Here is a 19,146-nt window from a genome sequence, read left to right as displayed (position 1 = left end):
GTGTGTGTGTGTGTGTGTGTGTGTGACTGAGTGAATGAGGCTGGTACTAAAAGCACTTTTAGGACTCAATTAGAAAAGTGCTGTATGCGTAAGAGTCCATCTCTTTAAGTAAGGAGAAGCAAACAAACATGAATCAAAAGGGGACGGTCCACAGACTTCCAAAATTGTTCCACAAAACCAAAAGTTCATTAGTTAGAAACTTTATTGTTGACCTGCTTTTCCCATTTAATTTCATGTCATGCAGGAAACACTAATCCTGCCTGTAAAATGAGCATAAAATGTGTAGACGTGATAATGTAAATCAATCAAACTCTTTATCCCTCAGGGGGAAATTCAGAGCACAGCATCAGCACATTAACCCTCACAGCACTGAGCTGACATCCCACTAAAATCACAGACTCTGTCATTTCAGCTCCTCAAGTTTTCTACAGGGATCATGTTTTGAGTGTCTCATATGTGTGTTTCCTTTATCTATAACAAATATTTCTAAATTTCTAAAATGTTATATTGTCAGTGGTATTGGTTTTCAAATATTTGTATGCAAAAATGACTTTAAAAACACAAACTGTACAAACCAAGTTACATTTATTACTTTTTCTATGATTTAAAAACTAAAAAATGTAAAAGTTCACATATATACAGCACATAATGTGAATTTTAACTGCTCTGTGATCACCAGCAAATTCATTGTGTTTTTTTCATACTTTGTTACAATTTAACAAACATTTGAAAATATGCTATATTTGTGCAGAAACGCTTGAAATATTACTGAAAAATCTGAAAACAAGAGGCCTGATTATGGAATAATTAACACCAGAATGATCATTGAAATCAAAGTCTATAATTTAATACACATACATATGTCTTCAGGGTCAGAAATGACACTTATGTTAAAGCATTGAACAGTTATAGGAGACGCAGATTCAATTGCAAGTAAACAACAAGAAATGAAAAATCACATAGAAATGTCAGTCAGTCGATCAGTTTTTAAATGTTTATACAGAATCTGTTGATATTATTTTTACTCTGTCAGAAATCCCCCACAGCCCACACTTTGTGCCGTAACAATTACACAATCTGAAACTTGATTATTCTCTAGTTTAAGGTCAACAAAACCAGACTCCCCCTCGAAGAGTTCACAGTTTCAGTGTAATTCAGTGTCACCTCACGCTACATGTCCGGGAAAAATGATCTTTGTGTCAATGGCACGCTGGTGTAATCTGTGACTAATCTGGTTGTCATCAGCCGAGCTCTGTGCGCGTTCACCGCTAATTTGGAAGCATTTCACACGGGTCTTATGCTTTTATTGTATCATCTGTGCGACGAGGGCCATGCCCAACAACAGAAATTTGTTTTTCTCTAAGAGCTTGATCCGATCTCACTCCCACCGGCCGTTGTTGTAAAGAGGATTAAGCGCCGATTTGTCACGTTGCTGCAGGAATTATCAGCACAGAGATAATCTTTGATCCACCTAATTTGTTGTCACTGAGAACAGAACTGGATGTGTGACGGGTCTCAGAGTCCTGATGTCCTGATGTCTTAATAATAGTAATGGATTGGATTTATATAGCGCTTTTCAAGGCACTTTACAGAACTGTTCATTCACTCTCACATTCACACACTGGTGGAGGCAAGCTACAGTTGTAGCCACAGCTGCCCTGGGGCAGACTGACAAAAGCGAGGCTGCCATATCGCGCCAGCGGCCCGTCTGGCCAACACCAGTAGGGTGAAGTGTCTTGCCCAAGGACACAACGACCAGGACAGAGAGCCCGGGGATCGAACCGGTGACCTTCCGGTTACAGATGTGCTTCCCAAGCCCCTTAACCACGGTCGTCTTCTCATTGATTGCCACTGCTTCATCACAGTTTTTGGGAGATGCCATTATCGTCGTTGTCCACAGGCGTTCTGACGAGTTCTCTGAACTGTTGACACTTACAGACGATCATCAGCTGACCGCACATGCTTTGTCATTCAGTCATGTGACTATTTCAACAGGAAAGCAACTTTTAAAAAAGACAATAAGTACAACAGGGTGGAGAATTAATGTGATTTGAGCTCAGCAGTCACAGTAATCTCAGATCATGATATCAGTTATCATAATCATACAATCATACGTATTCATTTTAACAAGAGGTATTTAATTAAAGGGGGATTTCACAGAGTTTCACCAGCGAGTGTGAGATCACATTCTTGTACCAAGTGCTAAGTTCAGGGACCATTATATTTATACAGCACCAAATCACAAGTCACTTTATACTGTAAGGTAAAGACCCTACAATGTTCATGGGTTTAAAAATGTCAGCACTTTAAAATGTGATCAATGTGTAAACAAAAAGGAAATATACTGTGGCACTGCCTAAATAAGCTAAATCGCACCAACTTGTGGGGTCGGTTATGTTGACTTGTTTAAGAGTACGTGAGGAGGATGAGTCATATTAAATGTACTTTATATAGATTCTGTCATGGCCGGCGGGAGCTGACTGTGTGTTGCCTGAATGATGGACGTGGAGCGTAACTTGGAAAAAATTAGTCATAAATAGTCAACAGGGACAAGAAACATGAACATAACCTGAGCAGAATCGTGAAAGGTTTAATCATGATGTGACGTGGTGGGTAAATACACAGACTATCCAACAAGGACAGAATGAAAACACACAGACTAAATACACACAGGAGGTGATCAGGGGAAGTAGAAACACATGGGGAACGAGCTGACACAAATTAATATCATGACGATGATGAAAAGTAACACTAAGCACAATGAACATAGAAACAAGACTTCCTACTGGGACATAACGGAACGTCGACATGACATGAGCTTGACAACATGAAACATGGTTTAGAAGCACGAACCAACAAGAGAGACCTAAACACAGGGGTACTGAAAGTAAAACACTGAGGACAAGATAGACCCTATAATACAAAGAACAGGAGCACACTCATAACTAAGAATACACAGAAAAACCTAAACTAGAATTAAAACTTAAAGCGACCTGATAATAGTGCTAGAACTTAACATCCTTTCAATATGCCTAAGAAATCACAAATACAACAACAAAGTCACAAACCCAGCCCCTGACAGATTCAGATTTACTGACCAAGTGTGTACACATACAATGAACTGAGCTCCCACTAGTTCTTTGCTCTCGGTGTAAATAACAACATGTACAGCTTATTTATGGTTCAGAGTGCAAAGATGTTGGAATATATGGATAATTAGTTACTATATGCACTATATGTAACCTGTAGTTTGGCACATTTTACCATAAAAAAGGTTCTAAACCTTAACCTAAACCTAAAAGTTAACTTTGCGTACTCTTATGTGTCGAGAGCCGTCTCAGGTTTTGTGCTACATACACCACAGTTTACAGCAACGCTGTTTTCTGGCATCAGATCCGCAAACCTGAACGTCAACACTGACCCGAGCCATTAATGATGACAAGACACTCAGCCGTGCTGTCTCTTTACTGGCCAAGCTTTTACATTAACGATCCTGTGAGTCTCTGAATAAAATCTGTTAAATAACACAAGCATGCACAGAGTTACTCAGCAGCAGCCAAAAATACAGATGGATCGGTAGAAGTAAGAAAACTTAAAATGGTATCGATTAAGATAAAGCACTAATTTAAATTAGTCCACTGAGGTGGTGCGCAGCATCAAATGTCAGTATGGAAATTAGATTCCACATCATCACTTTGAGCGCAGTGGCATCTTATCGTTGATGAAGTGAAAGGTGACAAAAATGCCTCGGATAAGAGTTTGACTGAGGACAGTGTTGTTCCCATGGAGTTTTCTTCTACTGTCATACAATTCCACAGAGACGATCACATTTACACAAGTGTAAGAATCACAGCCTTAAATCTCAGTTTTGCCTACACTGTGTGCTCAGCCACAAATAGACACAAATATCACTGACAGATCATTAAAGTCAGCTAGGAGATATATTTGTAGATTAAAAGTTTGTACACTGGATTTAAAATAACCTTCATTAAAAATATATATATAATCAGCGTATTTGCCATTCAGTGCAAAAAACTGCTGCTGTATGATTTTTCATATTGCTGAGGTTTGCCAAAAAATTGTACTTGTTGCCCCTGAAAATCTGTAATTTGGCTGAAACAAAAGCAATAAAACTTTAAACTGTTATTTATTGGAATCGTTTACTATGCAGGCAATGAATAACCAATAAATGTTAGAGAAGAGGCTGTTGAACCATGAACCATACTTTTATTTTCTATATCAATTTTGATTACACTTATTTCACATGGTTTAAATATGCTCTATTGCATATAAAATATTATAAATATTATCATATTTAATTAGAATACTCTGTAGAGAAAGCACAGACCACTTCACCTTTTAAGAACTTTTTCAGATTCTCTGCAGATTTGTACTTTTCTTTGCTTTCCATGTCTCAAACATCAGATTCTGTCATGCGGCATGTTTGGACAAATATTTATTTTATAAGCTTGGTGTCTGTGTGAAGTTCTTCAACATGCGTGTCCGAGTCTTTCAGATGTGTCATTTCTGCTGTATGAGGCATAACCTTTAAAACTGACTTTTAAATGAGTGAAAATGTCTTCGTGTTATTGGTTATTGATGACTAACAGGCCTGCAGCACTTTTCCAAAGTCCGACGTATGCTGCAGGTGACTCGTGAATCATATGCCAATTCAGAAAGACAACCATCCCTCTGCTCGCTATAACTGCCCTTAAAAAATGATCATTATTGTCTCTTTGATCTGATCTGATGTGTTTCTCATATATTTCTGTGCATCACATCATTTCTCTTTTGAATTTCTTTATAAACCGGAGCTTCTATCAGCATTTTTTCTCAAACGTGACATTTCGGCCATCTGAGACTTTCTTCTGATCAGACTGTAAGGTGTGACACATGTCGGCTCTGTGCACTGGCATTTAAAAATTGCAGACTGGCCAAATTCCAGGGTGTTCAACTAAAGGTCAAAATTCCAGACTTTGAAAGGCCACAGATGGCACAAATTCTTCATGTATCCTGTTCCTAACTGGCCCAAAGTAAGCCTCCATCAAGGTTTGCTCCCAGTGTAAAACTGTGCAGTCTGAATCACGAGGCAGCAGACCGAGTCAAAATCCCCCCACTCAGCCTGCAGGAGATGTCATTCAGTCCCTCCAACTGTAACCGCTGCCTCTGTGTGACTGACGTGTGTCCAGCTAAACCAGGGTGGACACACAGCTTACATAAACTGATGCAGGTTATGTGAGGAAAGGCCAAAAACAAGTTATTTTGTATGTCACAGTGATATTTCCCTTCCCCAGATCATCCTTTTTAATATTTAAATAAACATTCAACATCTTACAGGGAGAGATTTCACACCTTACAAGTCAACAAAATACCAAGAAAGACAGATAAACCTAAAGCTAACAGGCTAGCAGGCTAACACAGCAACATGTCAGGTTAATCAGAAGCCTGGACAAGACTCATAATGTGACGCTTACTTAAACCTTTCACTCTGATCATCATCAGTCATGATTCTTCTAATGTAATTATCTGTGTTGTGATTTACGATCATTATAATGTCGTCAGCCTCGCCGTCATTTAACAGCAAAGCCCGTCAGAAAGGAAACACGGCCTCATCCTTCATGTATGGCAGTGTGGAAAATCATTAGGACAAAATAAACATCAGTGAGGGGACTTTCATACAGTGCCAACGTTTCACATCGCAATTTTTATTTTTTACAATTGTGTTTGATTCATAAACACTCAATTAATACATTTTTATATTCACGTTCCTATAATATTTCTTTTCATTCATTAATTTATTTGTTAACTTCCTGTTTGCATAAAATCACCTGATCACAGTCATGTGACCACCGTGATTCTCTTTAGCTCAGTCACTCTGCAGGTGCTAGCTCTTCAGTCTTTGTAAGTACACCTGTTCCGCCCTGCTTACAGCTCCCAGTCACCTGACACACAGAGGGTAGGAGCTTCTAACAGATAGTAGCAGAAAACTCTGCCTCCCCCTGATCTTCCTTTTAGCCATTCGATTAGCAATCAGCTCTTGAGTTTCACATCAGCAGAAACAGAGATGGTCTCTTTTGATCCTTCGTTGTAGGTGTTTAACTTTTTCCTCGGCTAACTCTGTGTGCAGTTTGGTTGCGGACATTAGTGTCCAGTGCTCAGGTCCACCTGCTGGGATGTGGTGGTCTGGCAGTTGAACGTGTGCAAAAACATGTTTGTGCAGTAAACCTGATCCAGAGAAAGAACAGTGACAGTGCTAAATCTGTAATCACGTCGGCTCAGCTGACCGCGTGGACACGCTGAATAACTGTTAGCAAAGGCATCATTAGTCTTCGGTTGGGGGGTTTCCCGTGTTTATGTGGTTAGGTTTCTTCATCACGGTGATTATCATTCATCAGGCCAACTTATTTCCATCCCTGTCATTAATACTCAGTTATGATCATTATAATGTCATTATCACTGTGAAGATTTATGATTATCAACAACACCGTGAACTACTGTCAGCAATTAACACCACAGACTGATGCAGACTGTGTGTGTGTGTGTCATGTGACTCTGCGAGCAGCTTGGCCGGTTACCCAACAGGACAGGATGACCTTAGTGGCTGGTAGCAGTGCAGATGGAGACAGTCTCCAAACTTTCCTTACTGGTCCTTGTCCTAAACACACAAACATTTACAGACACAACCACACACTCACACACACTGCTCTCCTAACCCTAACCCCCCCCCGCCCGCATGATTTGTTTTCCAGTGTTTTCACTGAAGAGGGCAAGCTGGTTTGTGTGTGTGTGTGTGTGTGTGTGTGTGTGTGTGTGTATTTACTTCATCGTCATGCTTGTGTACACATGAGACAAGAACTAGTGGGAGATTTGTCCCTTTCTGTTTTGTTTTCCAATCACGGCTCCATCATAATTCCCGTCTTCTCCAGGCGGACTGCGATTCTGATCAGCAGTTTCCTGATAAAGCGACAGCGCCGGCCGCATTACGTGTTTATGAATTGCTAATGCCACTATTTATCAAGCTGCGCGGCACAATTTACCATATTGGAAGTCATGGTTTGCAGTTTTACATTTAGAAGGTGAGCGTGATCGACTGTATCATCTGTCATTTTAATTTATGAGAGATTAATGCAGCGGCGGCGCACTCCTCCCACACACTCATGAGGAGGTTAAATAATCATCATTCTCACATTTACTGTTCAAACTGTAAGTTTGAAAACAGGAAAGTCACAACAGACCAGCTAAAACAGCCCAAAAAGTCCTGTTGCTGCTGCCCCACTTTGTCGTCTGGACTCGAGTATCTTAGAAAATAATTTTGTCTATATTCAATCATTGATATCCTGAGCTGGGATAAAGTCATGGTGGCTGAAAACGACCGCTGAATGTTTGAGTGCTGTAAAGTGGGAATGTTCCAGCACCAAAATGAATTATTCCTCAGAAGCAAAATCCATAACATCTACTCACTCTGAGAAGGTTTGGTCCGAGTCGATCCGTCATAAAACATGCATGTCATTAAAATTCCCATTAGGCCCTGATTTTATTTATGACCTGTGTTTAGGTTCAGACGTTCAAAGAGGAGTTCGGTCAGCTTGATCGGATACTTGAAATAAAAATAAAATTTAAAAGTCATTAACATTTATTTTTCAGGGACCGGGTACAAAAACAAAGATGAAACATTGCACCAGATTTAGCTACTAGCTAATGTTTATCCACAGTCCCTGAGTAGGTAAAAAATGTATTTTATTATTATGATTTATTTTATTTGTGTTTAGAGAGAAGTGAGATGATTGTAGTCTGACGCAAGCTCAGGAACGGTCCACAGTGACGTATAAATATGCTCCCCGTGCAACAGCATGAACCGTATTCACCGTTTTTAACTATTTATATAGTAACAGTTAAATTGTCTGAGTGTTTATTTATTTATTCATTAAAAATCAGGAATCTTTTTTTTTTTTGTAGCAATAATATGATCATTAGAGCGAGTCATGGACCGCTGCTGAACCTGGCCTTAAAACCAGGTTTATGTGCACACGTTGCGCTGATATGATGGATTAAATGAAGCTGAAGGACACTTTTCTACACTTTGAGTGACAATTAAGAACATTTTTAAGCAAAAAGACCAAATAAAGAAAATAATAAGATTAAAATGACAGAGATACACACAGGACCAAAGAGAAGCAAAACAATCCAATTAGTCTATAGGAATAAAAACAAAGAATGAGTTGATGTACTGATAGAAAGAGAGAGAATACATAAATTAACAAGTAAAGATTATAAGAGGAACTATTTAATAAAACCTAACTAAGGTGTGACTCAGAGCTCTGCGGTGAGTCTTTGTAGAGCTATGATGTAACTACGACATCGTTGTTTAGTCTAGATAGAAGCGTCTTATATGCGGGGACCTTTTCCCTCCTGGGCACTTGCTCTTTGTTCTGGGCATTCTTTCCGGGGGTCGGACATCTTTGTCCCTCACGTTTTTCCACTTCTTTGTACACTCTGATAGTTTCAGCAATCTCCCTACAGGAACTTTCTGACATGTTTCAGTCCTTATATTGATGCTATGATTATTGTTCCTTCTGTTGAAATGATGATGGCTATTCTCTTACTGATAAACTTAAAAACTGCAGGGAAAAGGTAGAAATGCACAGGACGAATCAACGGTGCTGAACAGACATGCAGTCACATTTCCAGTGAGATGCACATCAGGTTGCGGGGTATGGTTTCAGAGGGGCTTGCAGTTATGGCGTAGATTTTAGTTTGAAAGCACAAAGCCCCGCGGTTCTGCACATCCTTTACTGTTGGCACCTTAATTTCAACTTCATAGTTTATGTTTCTTTTGTGTATTATATCAAGCTATTTACTTTAACTGTAGTACTTTAACTTGTTTGCTTTTTTTGTCATGGAGCAACAGTGACCACATAATTTCCTCTGGGATTAATAAAGTATTCTGATTATGACGTTCAGTAGTTAACCCCTTTACTGTTATGACAGGTGCTAGAAAAATGCTTACATACTTTTATCTACTTTCTTAGGGACACTGACATGGAAGAAAGTGTATTTGTAGAATTTAATTAAACTAATTACACTTTAAAAAATCCAAAAAATATGAATGAGAATGAAGAACAGAAACTAATAGTTACCCAGTCCTCATTCAGTCCTCATTGCTGATTAATTCATCGACTCATTAGGAAAAAGCTGGCACGGTGAAAGGTTTTCAGAGTTCTTCTCATGTCTTCCTGGATAACAAAGCTCATCGTGGAGCTGCGGTCAGATGAAGTGGGTCAGCTCAGCAGCGTATTTATAGCTCGGATCGCACTGCTGTCCGTGCTGTCTCTGGACCCAGCAGGAAATGATGCAATGAAATACAAACTGTACTACAAGTGGCCACTAATGCACCTCCACTGTCGGGCCACGGGTCAGTTCAGAGTCACTGTCAGTTCGCTTTCTATCCAACTGAAGCAGCCAAGCATTTAATTCCAAATTCAGAGGCGTGCATTACCACAGGGTTCAACAGGCTGTGGCACAGGAACTAAAAGCCACATCAATAACTAATAATCAGCTCGGAGTCACGACAGCTGGAACAGCTGCAGAAGCTTGCATTTGATGCTCAGATCTGAACTATCCAAAGTTTTGGAGATATGTTGTTTTATAAAGTAAGGATGTTTGGGAAGGCTTCAACAGTGGGAAACAGATTTTTCCTCATCCTAATAGATTTTTGTTATCTATTAGGATGTAATTGTGATTTTTTTACATGTACGAGTTTCAGATAGTCCTATTCTAAATACAGATTTTTTTTCCAGGTGAGAAGCTCATTACCTTACACTATAAATTACCCTGAGACAACTGTTCTGTTGGTTTGATGCCATATAAATTGAAGTGAGATTTTGCAGACTCACGATGGTCTGTGCCTCTCAGTTCATCCTCTGCCTCCCTTTAAATCCAGCTTTCCTCTGATTGGCCTCCTCTTGCAAACAGAGGTTTGAACAGCAGTGTGTTCACAGAACTTTGTGTCTGATAATCATATGAAGAGATTTTACTGCAGCCTGCAGCTTTTTGTACCAGTGCCTGAGGCAACTGGGTTTTTTTTGGGGTTTTTTTGATGCTATATAGATAAAATTGAATTGAACTGAACTTGTACAGACGCTGACCTCATCATTAGAAATTTCCTCACTACCATTATGAGAGAACTAATATGACAGAAAATAACAGAAAGCGTAATAGGCCCCTTGTTGTTTAGCTTTAAGCTCTGAGTTAGGAATGCTCCCCTGCAGTAAAATGCTGAGTATATTTTCAGGCCTCGCAGTGGGAAGTTTAATGACTTGGACTTTTTGCCACATTTGTAGGTAACGAACACAGCTCATCTTCATTTCAATAAATGCAGGAGCGTTTATGTCCCAAGCTGCACTGACATTTACTATAACTGTCAAGACCAATATTTTCAGCTGGGTCACCACAGTGATCCTCATGGCAACAGGAGAGCCGCTTGGTGCCTGTTTGTCTTTCTTTGATGTGCCGTAGCTGTTCGCTTTGGTTTTTAGCGCAGTCCATCATCGTCTGTGTGTTCAGCGTTATTGACTGTTTGCTCTGGACTCGTTGTATGTCTGTGGGCTCAAGGCTGTGCTGGGGATTTGGCATTATGCAGAGAGCATCTAATGAGCATGATGAGCTTAATAAGGTAAAGAACTGAACTGCAAAATCAATGGGAGCTGGTTAAGTGAATCACAGCATTTGAGTAACAACTTCATGAAAAGAATAAGCATGTTTCTTGTAGCCAGGCGTTAAAGTCACAGACTGTAAAGTTTTAATTAGTCAGTTTTTAATTAAAATAGATAAAACGAAATGAAATCAAATGAGGATAAATTTAATTTGATTTGAATCTGTGGTGTGGACGGGAGCTGCTTTATGCCAGCAGGGATAACCTCCAGAGGACCAAAGGTGATTTTTAAAATATTTGATTTAATCATTTATTAGTGTGAACTACCTCTTTGTTAAAATGAACAACAACAACAAAGAATCTGCCTGTCAGCTTTTTCTCACACGGGTACATTTTTTTTGTAGATTAGAATCACAAATGAACGTGTTTTGTTACCAAATTTGTTTAAACTAGAGTAAAAGATGTGCTCTCAGGCCATCAACAGCTCAGACTTACATGTGAGTACGTACGCTGTGGCTTTTCGTACACTTCAGCCATGCTCTGGTTCTTTCGTCAGATTTCCTTGTAACACATGACAGCCTGTGTTCATGACCCGTGATGGCTGCTTTTCATCTGTGTTTGAGAAACATCATGTTTGGGTGAAAGTGCACCAACCTGTGATTTTAGCTCTGTAATTCTTTTATGGTGATGTGGTCATTGAAATGAGGAAATGAGGTTCACTTAAAGTCTATTGAGCTTGGAAAGAAAAGCGTCCGGACTACTGTAAATTTCTTGAAGACATTTCATCTGAGAAGCTTCTTCTCAGATGAAGAGTAGAGTAACCAGTTAGAGTAACTGGTGGAGAATCCCAGATTTTAAGCATTTTGGACGGAGAAGACAGATGGTTTGAAAGAGGAGTGAAAGAAGCCATTTATCTCCACTGTGAATGACCATCTTTGAACAGAGGGCTTATGACACTGACTCTCTGCCATTTATAATCCAGTTTTGAGATCTCTTCCCAGATGCCTTAATGCCCACTCACACCCTGGGGCATTTGACCTCTGTAAATTACATGATAGGGTGGGACTAGGCTTCACTATGGATTCACCCGTAACTGGGTTGATTGTGACCTACACCCGTTTTCACACCTTGGCTCATGTAGAGGTAGAGGATCAATCCATGACCCTCTTGGGGGGACATTCCCATAGGGCTTAAAATCTGGGACTCTCCACCATTTGCTCTTGGAACTGAAGGAGCTTCTCAGATGAAATGTCTTCAAGCAACTTAAAGAAGTCCAGATGCCTTACTTTCCAAGCTCCTTAGACTACGATGACCTGGATGACTAAGAACCTTCACAGACATGTCTGCCAGTAAAAGGTTTGAATGGCGGGGTTTATGTAATCTTTGGGATTAATCAGGTCTTTTTTGGATCACTTACATGAAACGTAATTGTTTGTTTGTAACACTGCCAGGCTGCATAAATCTGTTGGGATCCACCATTCCTCTCTTGCTGACCATGTCTACCTTTCTCTCTTCTAGCTTGGCAGCATCCAAAGAAGCTGCAGCGAGGAAAGCTGCCTCCCCGATGCCACCGTCCGAATTTCTGGACAAGCTCATGGGCAAGGTTTCGGGGTACGATGCCAGAATCCGACCAAATTTTAAAGGTAGGCGTTGCCACCAAGACTCAGTCGGATAAAACAGGAATGTAGCCAAACGTACCCTGAAAAGACCTGCGCTGTGTCTGCATTTTATTACCTTCTCTAAATGCCTGTTTAGCCAAGAATGTCACCAAAGATAAGGTTTGTATTTATTAGCTTAACTGAAAAAAGGAAAATAACATGTTTAGACATCGATGTTGCTGAAACTTTGTTGCTGTATATTTAATCACTTCAATGTTTTTGTCTGTTCTCAATTTGTCGATCTCTGTATTTGCCCTTTGCAGTGTGGAACAAAGGTAATTCTTCCCACGGCTCAGTTTAGGTGTCAGACCCCAAACTCCCTCCCCCCACCTTTTTTTCCCCTAACACAAGTCCAGCCTTGCACTTTTACCCACAATCATATGGTAAGATGACAAAATCCCCAGTAAGGACTAAGCTAGTTGGCTACATTCCTTGGTATCCACACAGTATCCTGAGTGCTTGTTTTGGTGGTCAAGGTAATGTGCCTCTCTCCCATGAGTGTGCTGCTGACCATGATTTCATGATGATGATGATGACGATATAGTTTTAAGTGACCTCCCTGAATGGAAGCCCCCATAAAGACACATGTCAGAGGTTTCTGCTTTAAACTTCTTGCATTAGGAACACAGACTGGACATGAGAGAACTGGGGCAGCCCTCCGTATCCACCAAAGTCTATGACTAATGCAATGGGTTAAAAATACATTTACAGCATCTTTAAGCATCTGAACAGACAGACAAACTGATTTCCCCTCGTGCTTTTCTGACATTTAAGCCTTGCTGCATGTTTAAAACTGCCAGAACTGAGATTTTATAAAGTGGATGTGAGAAATTTCTAATGTCTTCCGTTTAGTTTGTTGGGTCATGTGTACAAAATATTGGTACCCCGGTGACATTCCAGCTTTTATCAACACGTCTTCTTTAAGTATTAACCTTTAATCACCTGTTACAACATGTGCCTTACTTGTTTTTTTTATATACGGCTGCCAAAGCATTGCTATCCTTGGCACCTTGCAGTCCAGACAGTAAATCTTGTCCTACTGTCGTCATTTAAAGGATGAAGATTGGTTAAATGTTAGTGAGAGGTACGCTCAGTTCCCCTCCAAGTCTGATCAGAAGCAGATCAGTGGGATGTGTAAGGAGTTCGAGTCTTACCTGGCAGCAGTTTGGTCTGCAGGAGGTTTAACATGAACCTCAAAAGCACACGGGAACCCATCACCCAATCACCGCACGTTTTAGGCGCTGTCCAAGTTTTAGTGAAAAGTGAACCTTTTCAGGTTATTATCAAGATTTGCCAAACCATTAATTAATAATTATAAATATCTAAATGGCCCTTACACTTGGCTCAATTTGATCTGATCTGTTTCATGTAAAATGGTTGTGATCAGATCTGTGTGTGTGTGTGTGTGTGTGTGTGTGTGTGTGTGTTGGTGTGTGTGTGTGTGTGTGTGTGTGTATACAGAGCTTCACAAATGTATGAGACCATCTGTCAAATATTTTAGAAATGTAAAATAAAAATAACTAAAACTCATTTTTACTGTTCATCGATGCAAAATAATAATGTGCTTCACTGCTTTTTCATAAAACTGTAAACTTTAAAATTCATGGATAAGATATTACATGATTATATTTTTAATTAAAGAGCATTCTGCTGGATTAACGAGAAACATTAAAAAACAGGAAGCTCTCAGAGAGCTTCCCCTCTGAGGCGGCTCTCATTTTTTTTCCTTTCTTCTTTTTAAACATACTTTAATAAACCCACTGAAACACATTTTAATGTACCCTACTAAAATATTTGTATATTTTTTTATTTATATGAATATAGTACATGTGTAGTATTTATTTCATGATTTATTCATATTTTAAATGTTTTGTAATAAACACCAAGTGTATTTTGGTTTATAATAAAAATATATTAATAAGATAAAGCATCGTCCTAGTATAGGAATTGTGGTTATGACCTGTTAGATGAAAAATATATATAAAAAATACCTAATAAAACAAACGTTTCCAACACAAACAAGATCGACATTGAAAAGATGGGAGTAAGAAACATAGTTTTAAATATCTCCATAAATCATTATTATAACTTTGACCTTCACGTCAGTTTGTTGACCTTGAAGGAGAGGTCAGAGGTCAAATGTGACGTGACGTCTTAAACCTTTAGATGTTAAGATGAGAATATTTTAAGTTATTGGACTTTTTGTTAGTTTCCCACCAATAAATCATGAAGCTGACCTTGAAAATGTGTTTTTTAACATGAGACTTTATCCGAATTCATTCTAGACAGAAACACAAAAACGCTGCGACACACAGAACCTGCCTGGTCCATTCAGGTCAGCCGTGGCATAAACCACTAATTTGTTGGTGGTCTAATATATTTGTTAAGCACTCTGCTTTTGTGTGTGTGTGTGTAATATAGTAAGTGGCATGTTACCTGCTGGGGTAGAAAGAAGGTTCGCCTTCGTCTTTTCAATAACCTGAAAAGATTTCTGCCGTTCACTTCTCACCCAGATGTTTTCTGGGATCTCTGGCGGTGATCAAACCTGGAGGGATGACGTACATTACCTAACGCTGCCTGCGTCAGGTCAGCATGCGATGCTATTTGTCTGCTGCTCTGCATCTGCCCGTCGTCTCTAAATCAAAAACAGGTGAAATTTAAAGGTGTTGCTAATATTTTGTACACTGAGCACACAGGTACACAGAATGTGCACAAGTGAATCACAGCTTTGTTTCTGAATGCTGCCATGGAGCTTCTCTCTTCTTCTGTTTTTTCTTTGCTGAGCCCATAATGGTACAGCCCATTATATGGTGAGCAGGATATCTCGGTTCACGCAGGACAGGGTTGAGAGGAGCGGAGGGTTTTCGCTGTGACTAAGTGCGCATTATTAAACCTGCCTTGGCTACAGAATGGCCGACCTGCCGAGGGTTTGCTCAGGTGTTTGTCGCGAGCCGATTTTGGAGATCATTTCTGTTTTTTTAATTTGATTTCTCCTCAGCTCTGCTCAGCAACACTCCCGCGCGATTTACTGAAGCTAGCACTGCACTGACCTTTACAAATCAGGATTTAAACAGGCATGTGTGGCAGTTATTTGAATTTATAGCTTTAATCTTTTTTTCCTTCTTCTAATGCGATGTAATAAAAAATTTTAATGCAGATGAAATTACTCTCCGGCGCTGTGCCGCACACGCACAGAATAATAAGAGTCCCAATGTCCCCTGTAACACAGACACGTTTATTTAAATGAGCTCAGACGTCAGATACTTTCTGTTTTGGGGTAAATTTGTAACGAACGCAGATCTGTAATGAAGATACGTATGGACGAGGAGGAGGAGCCCATCTTTTATATAATGTGCTCAGCTAATTGTGTCAGGGGCCATCGTTAGCAGACAGCCCGACATGAGCTTCCAGATTCTGTCATGGTTGTCAGGTCGACAGAGTAACACAGCGTGATCTCTCCGACTTGCTCATTCATGCAGTCTTTTGTGTGTAAGTGTGTGTGTTTGTGTGCGTCCCCTACCAGCCGACTACACCCCTGCATTAATCACACCCATGAAATAAACAGCTTGACAGCTCGGCGGCCTCGTAAACTCGGGGGGAAAGAAACAACAACAAAAAAAATGTACTTGCACAGTAGGGGAGTCAGGCAGGGAGCAAAAAAAGGAAGAACTAGAATAGCATGGGGGTATTATAATAAAAATAATCATCACCATAACATGCTAAGTGGGAACACTTTAATAAGTGGTGTGTCTGTAATGATGTGGCATTCAGCACACGGATCGCTCGAACGTGTTTCCTTAGAAGCTTTTTAAGGAAGGGATCCTTCAACTAGCATGCTCGTCAGCTGCTGTAGTGGAAACGTCACTGTCACCTGTGCACATTCTCCAACACGGTGAAGACACCCTGATAACTGTGTATTACCCTGAGAACACACTGGGCGCGTCACACAGTTTCATTTTGTCTTTTGCACAATTTCCAATTTAGACTAGAACAAAGTTGTTGTTTTTTTTAACTAAAACCAGCAGAAGTGAACACATGCAGAGCCGCACAGCTACGAAACAAGCTGCCCGAGGAAGTCGGGTCAGTGCCTGGGGCAACTATGGCTCAGGAAGCAGAGTGGGGTGGCCACCATTTGAAAGGTCAGTGGTTCAAACCCCGGGACCATCCAGGTGACATCAGGCGGTCAACACAGTGAACCCCAAACTGGCCCTGAAGCATCCATCAGAGCGAGAGTGAGAAGGATTTGTGTGGTGCAGGATGGATGGACGAGCCTTGTAGTGTGAAGCACTTGGAGTGGAAACACGCTAGATTTAGCTTCAGTGTTGTATTATTTATATGAATCCATTTTGGTGTCTTTTTTTAATATTGACCTGCTTTTCAAATATCTTTTTGTTTCTTGTTGTGTACCACCGTTATTTTACTGGATGGAACGCCTCCCACGTGCTGTTTGAGATATTCTGTCTACAGTAAAACTGATATCTATTTTATGATGGGGAACATAGCAAATGTAAATCTAAATTCACAACAAACTGAGTGTATTGTACTCTGGATGGCGTTACCTTAGTCTCCAGTAACAGTGTGAGGAACCCCAGGATATGTCATTCAGTGCACATATTAAACAAATATGTAGGACTGGTTTCTTCCATTTGTGCAATATCTCTAAAATGAGAAACATCCTGTCTCAGAGTGACGCTGAAAAACTAGTTCATGCATTTATTACTTCCAGGCTGGACTACTGCAATTTCTTAGTATTTACAGGGATAAAAAAAGAGAGATTTATCTTCCCTTCGTTGACCTTGCTGATCTTGGTTGTTTCCAGAAATACATTTAAATTCCTTCTCATGTGCAAAGTCCTGAAAGCATCATATCCCCTCCTAGTACACTATCACCCCATTAGTGCACTTCACTCTCACACTTCAGGCCTACTTGTTGTTCCTAGAGTATTTAAAAGTAGAATGGGAGGGAGAGCCTTCAGTTTTCAGGCCTCTCTTCTGTGGAACCAGCTTCCAGTTTGGATTCAGGAGACAGACACTATCTCTACTTTAAAGATTAGGCTTCAAACCTTCTTTTTTGCTAATGCACATAGTTAGGGCTGGATCAGGTGACCCTCAATCCTCCCTTAGTTATGCTGCAATAGGCGTAGGCTGCTGGGGAATTCCCATGATGCACTGGGTGTTTCTTCTTCATTCACCACTGCTGCATGTCATAAATAGTTTCTTTCTTGTTTTTTTGTTTGTGAGCTCCCCGTGCTCCTCTTTTTCCCTCCTACACATCATACATGCTCATCCAATTAGCACCAGCCCTGCTAATTTTGCCACAGTAGATGGAGGGCGGGAGGGGACAGGATGGGGAAGTGATGAGATCTGCCCCAGGCTATGACTATGGCAGCACGAGAAGAAATCCCAGTGATCCGGTGCAGGGGTCCAGTGTATGATTTAGTTTAGTTCGTCTGCTGGAGAGAGGAGAGCAAGCACTCGTGACACATTCAGGACGAGCTGTTTATAATCCATGACTTCATCCTACGTTCATTTCTCTTTTCCTGCTTTCTCAGTTTTTACAGTGTTTCATCCAAACCTCACATCTGTCTTTGCCTTTTCGTTATTTCTGTCTGCTGCTTATAGCTGCGTTCTTAATTTTTGCTTCCTTATTAGTTTCCTTGCTCATCACACATCATTTGGTCTTATTTATTTCTGCATAGTGATCAGATCTTTTATTTTATTCTCTTATATTTTAATCTTCATTTTTCTTCCCTCTTCCTTTTATTTTCCTCATCTCTTCCTGCATATCCATTTTCCTTATCGGTGGTTGAAAGACAAGTTCATTAATAAAGAAATTGTCCCCTATTTATCTGTTTAGCCCTCCTTTATTTTAGCATCTGTCTCTTGAAACATTTGCTCAGGTGAGCAGGTAGCAGGTGAGGTCATACAGGAGGTTTTTTTACTTCCTCAGACAGCAGCACCGAGTCCTTCTGATGCACTACCCCGGTAATGAATGGCCACACAGCGCTGTGGAGATAAAGGAGTGTGTATGAGAGGGAGAGATGGGGGGTTAGCGAGGGAACCAATGAGGGAGAGGAGGGTTTGTGTAATTCTTCTTGTGTCCAAGTGTGTGTCTTCGTGCACGCTTGATGAATGGCGCCGACTACAACTGCGACTCTCCTCTCCCTTTCCGCCATAACCTTGTCCTTCCTCATCACTCAAGCCGAGCAGCAGCAAGGCCAATGACTCGGACCAAGCTCCTGGTTTCAGGCTCGACCTGAACAGACCACTGGCGAACCAAACTCCCCACCCTCCGACTCCCCCGTGTTTGCAAGGCAGGGCTTTTTGCCTGAGAAGACACTGAGTGTGTCACCAGCTTTAAAATCTGTGCTTCAGCAGGTTTTCATCTTCTGCACTCTTGAGCGGCCCCCGTTGTTGCTTCATAGCTCGTGTTTGCTCCTTGAAACAGTCCTTTTATTTTGTTTGGCAAAGCTCCCTCCTCCTGATATCAAAGACCTCTCACTGAAAAATCATCACTGCGTCACTTTGCTTCGGTGGACCTGAGTAAATATGCACAGGGGACGAGAGATTATTTTCCTTCTCCTCCTCACTTTGTCCTTGCACAGCTGGAGGAGCTGTTGCTGCACAAAGCTACACAACTCTTTGCTTCTCTTGTGTTGTGCGTCTCCCTCCTCCTCCTTCTCTCCTTGCTGGAGTTGAACGTGCCGAGGCGGGACTTTAGTTATTAGCTGTCGGAGCTTGACGTTCATTTGGTGTTATCAGCACTTGTTTAATGGCTACTTAATGGGATTAATGGGCATAAGGTAATGAGCGTAGGATGGAGGAATGGCTGCGGGGG

At 40.7% G+C, this 19,146-nt stretch overlaps 1 protein-coding gene across 1 annotated transcript in view; it reads left to right on the top strand.

The window, feature by feature from the left end:
• Window positions 1-19,146, top strand: part of glra1 (glycine receptor, alpha 1) — a 152,606-nt gene that overhangs the window by 11,902 nt on the left and 121,558 nt on the right. The window contains exon 2 of the mRNA XM_042228878.1: window positions 12,170-12,294. Within this exon, the coding sequence (XP_042084812.1) occupies window positions 12,170-12,294 (125 nt within the window). The remainder of the gene's footprint in view (window positions 1-12,169; window positions 12,295-19,146) is intronic.

The sequence above is a fragment of the Haplochromis burtoni genome, unplaced genomic scaffold (genome assembly GCF_018398535.1).
Source record: "Haplochromis burtoni strain Fernald_Lab_line unplaced genomic scaffold, NCSU_Asbu1 Contig_361, whole genome shotgun sequence".
NCBI lineage: Eukaryota > Metazoa > Chordata > Actinopteri > Cichliformes > Cichlidae > Haplochromis > Haplochromis burtoni.
Note: the sequence above shows the minus strand (reverse complement) of the source record. Positions and strands in the feature narration are given on the sequence as shown.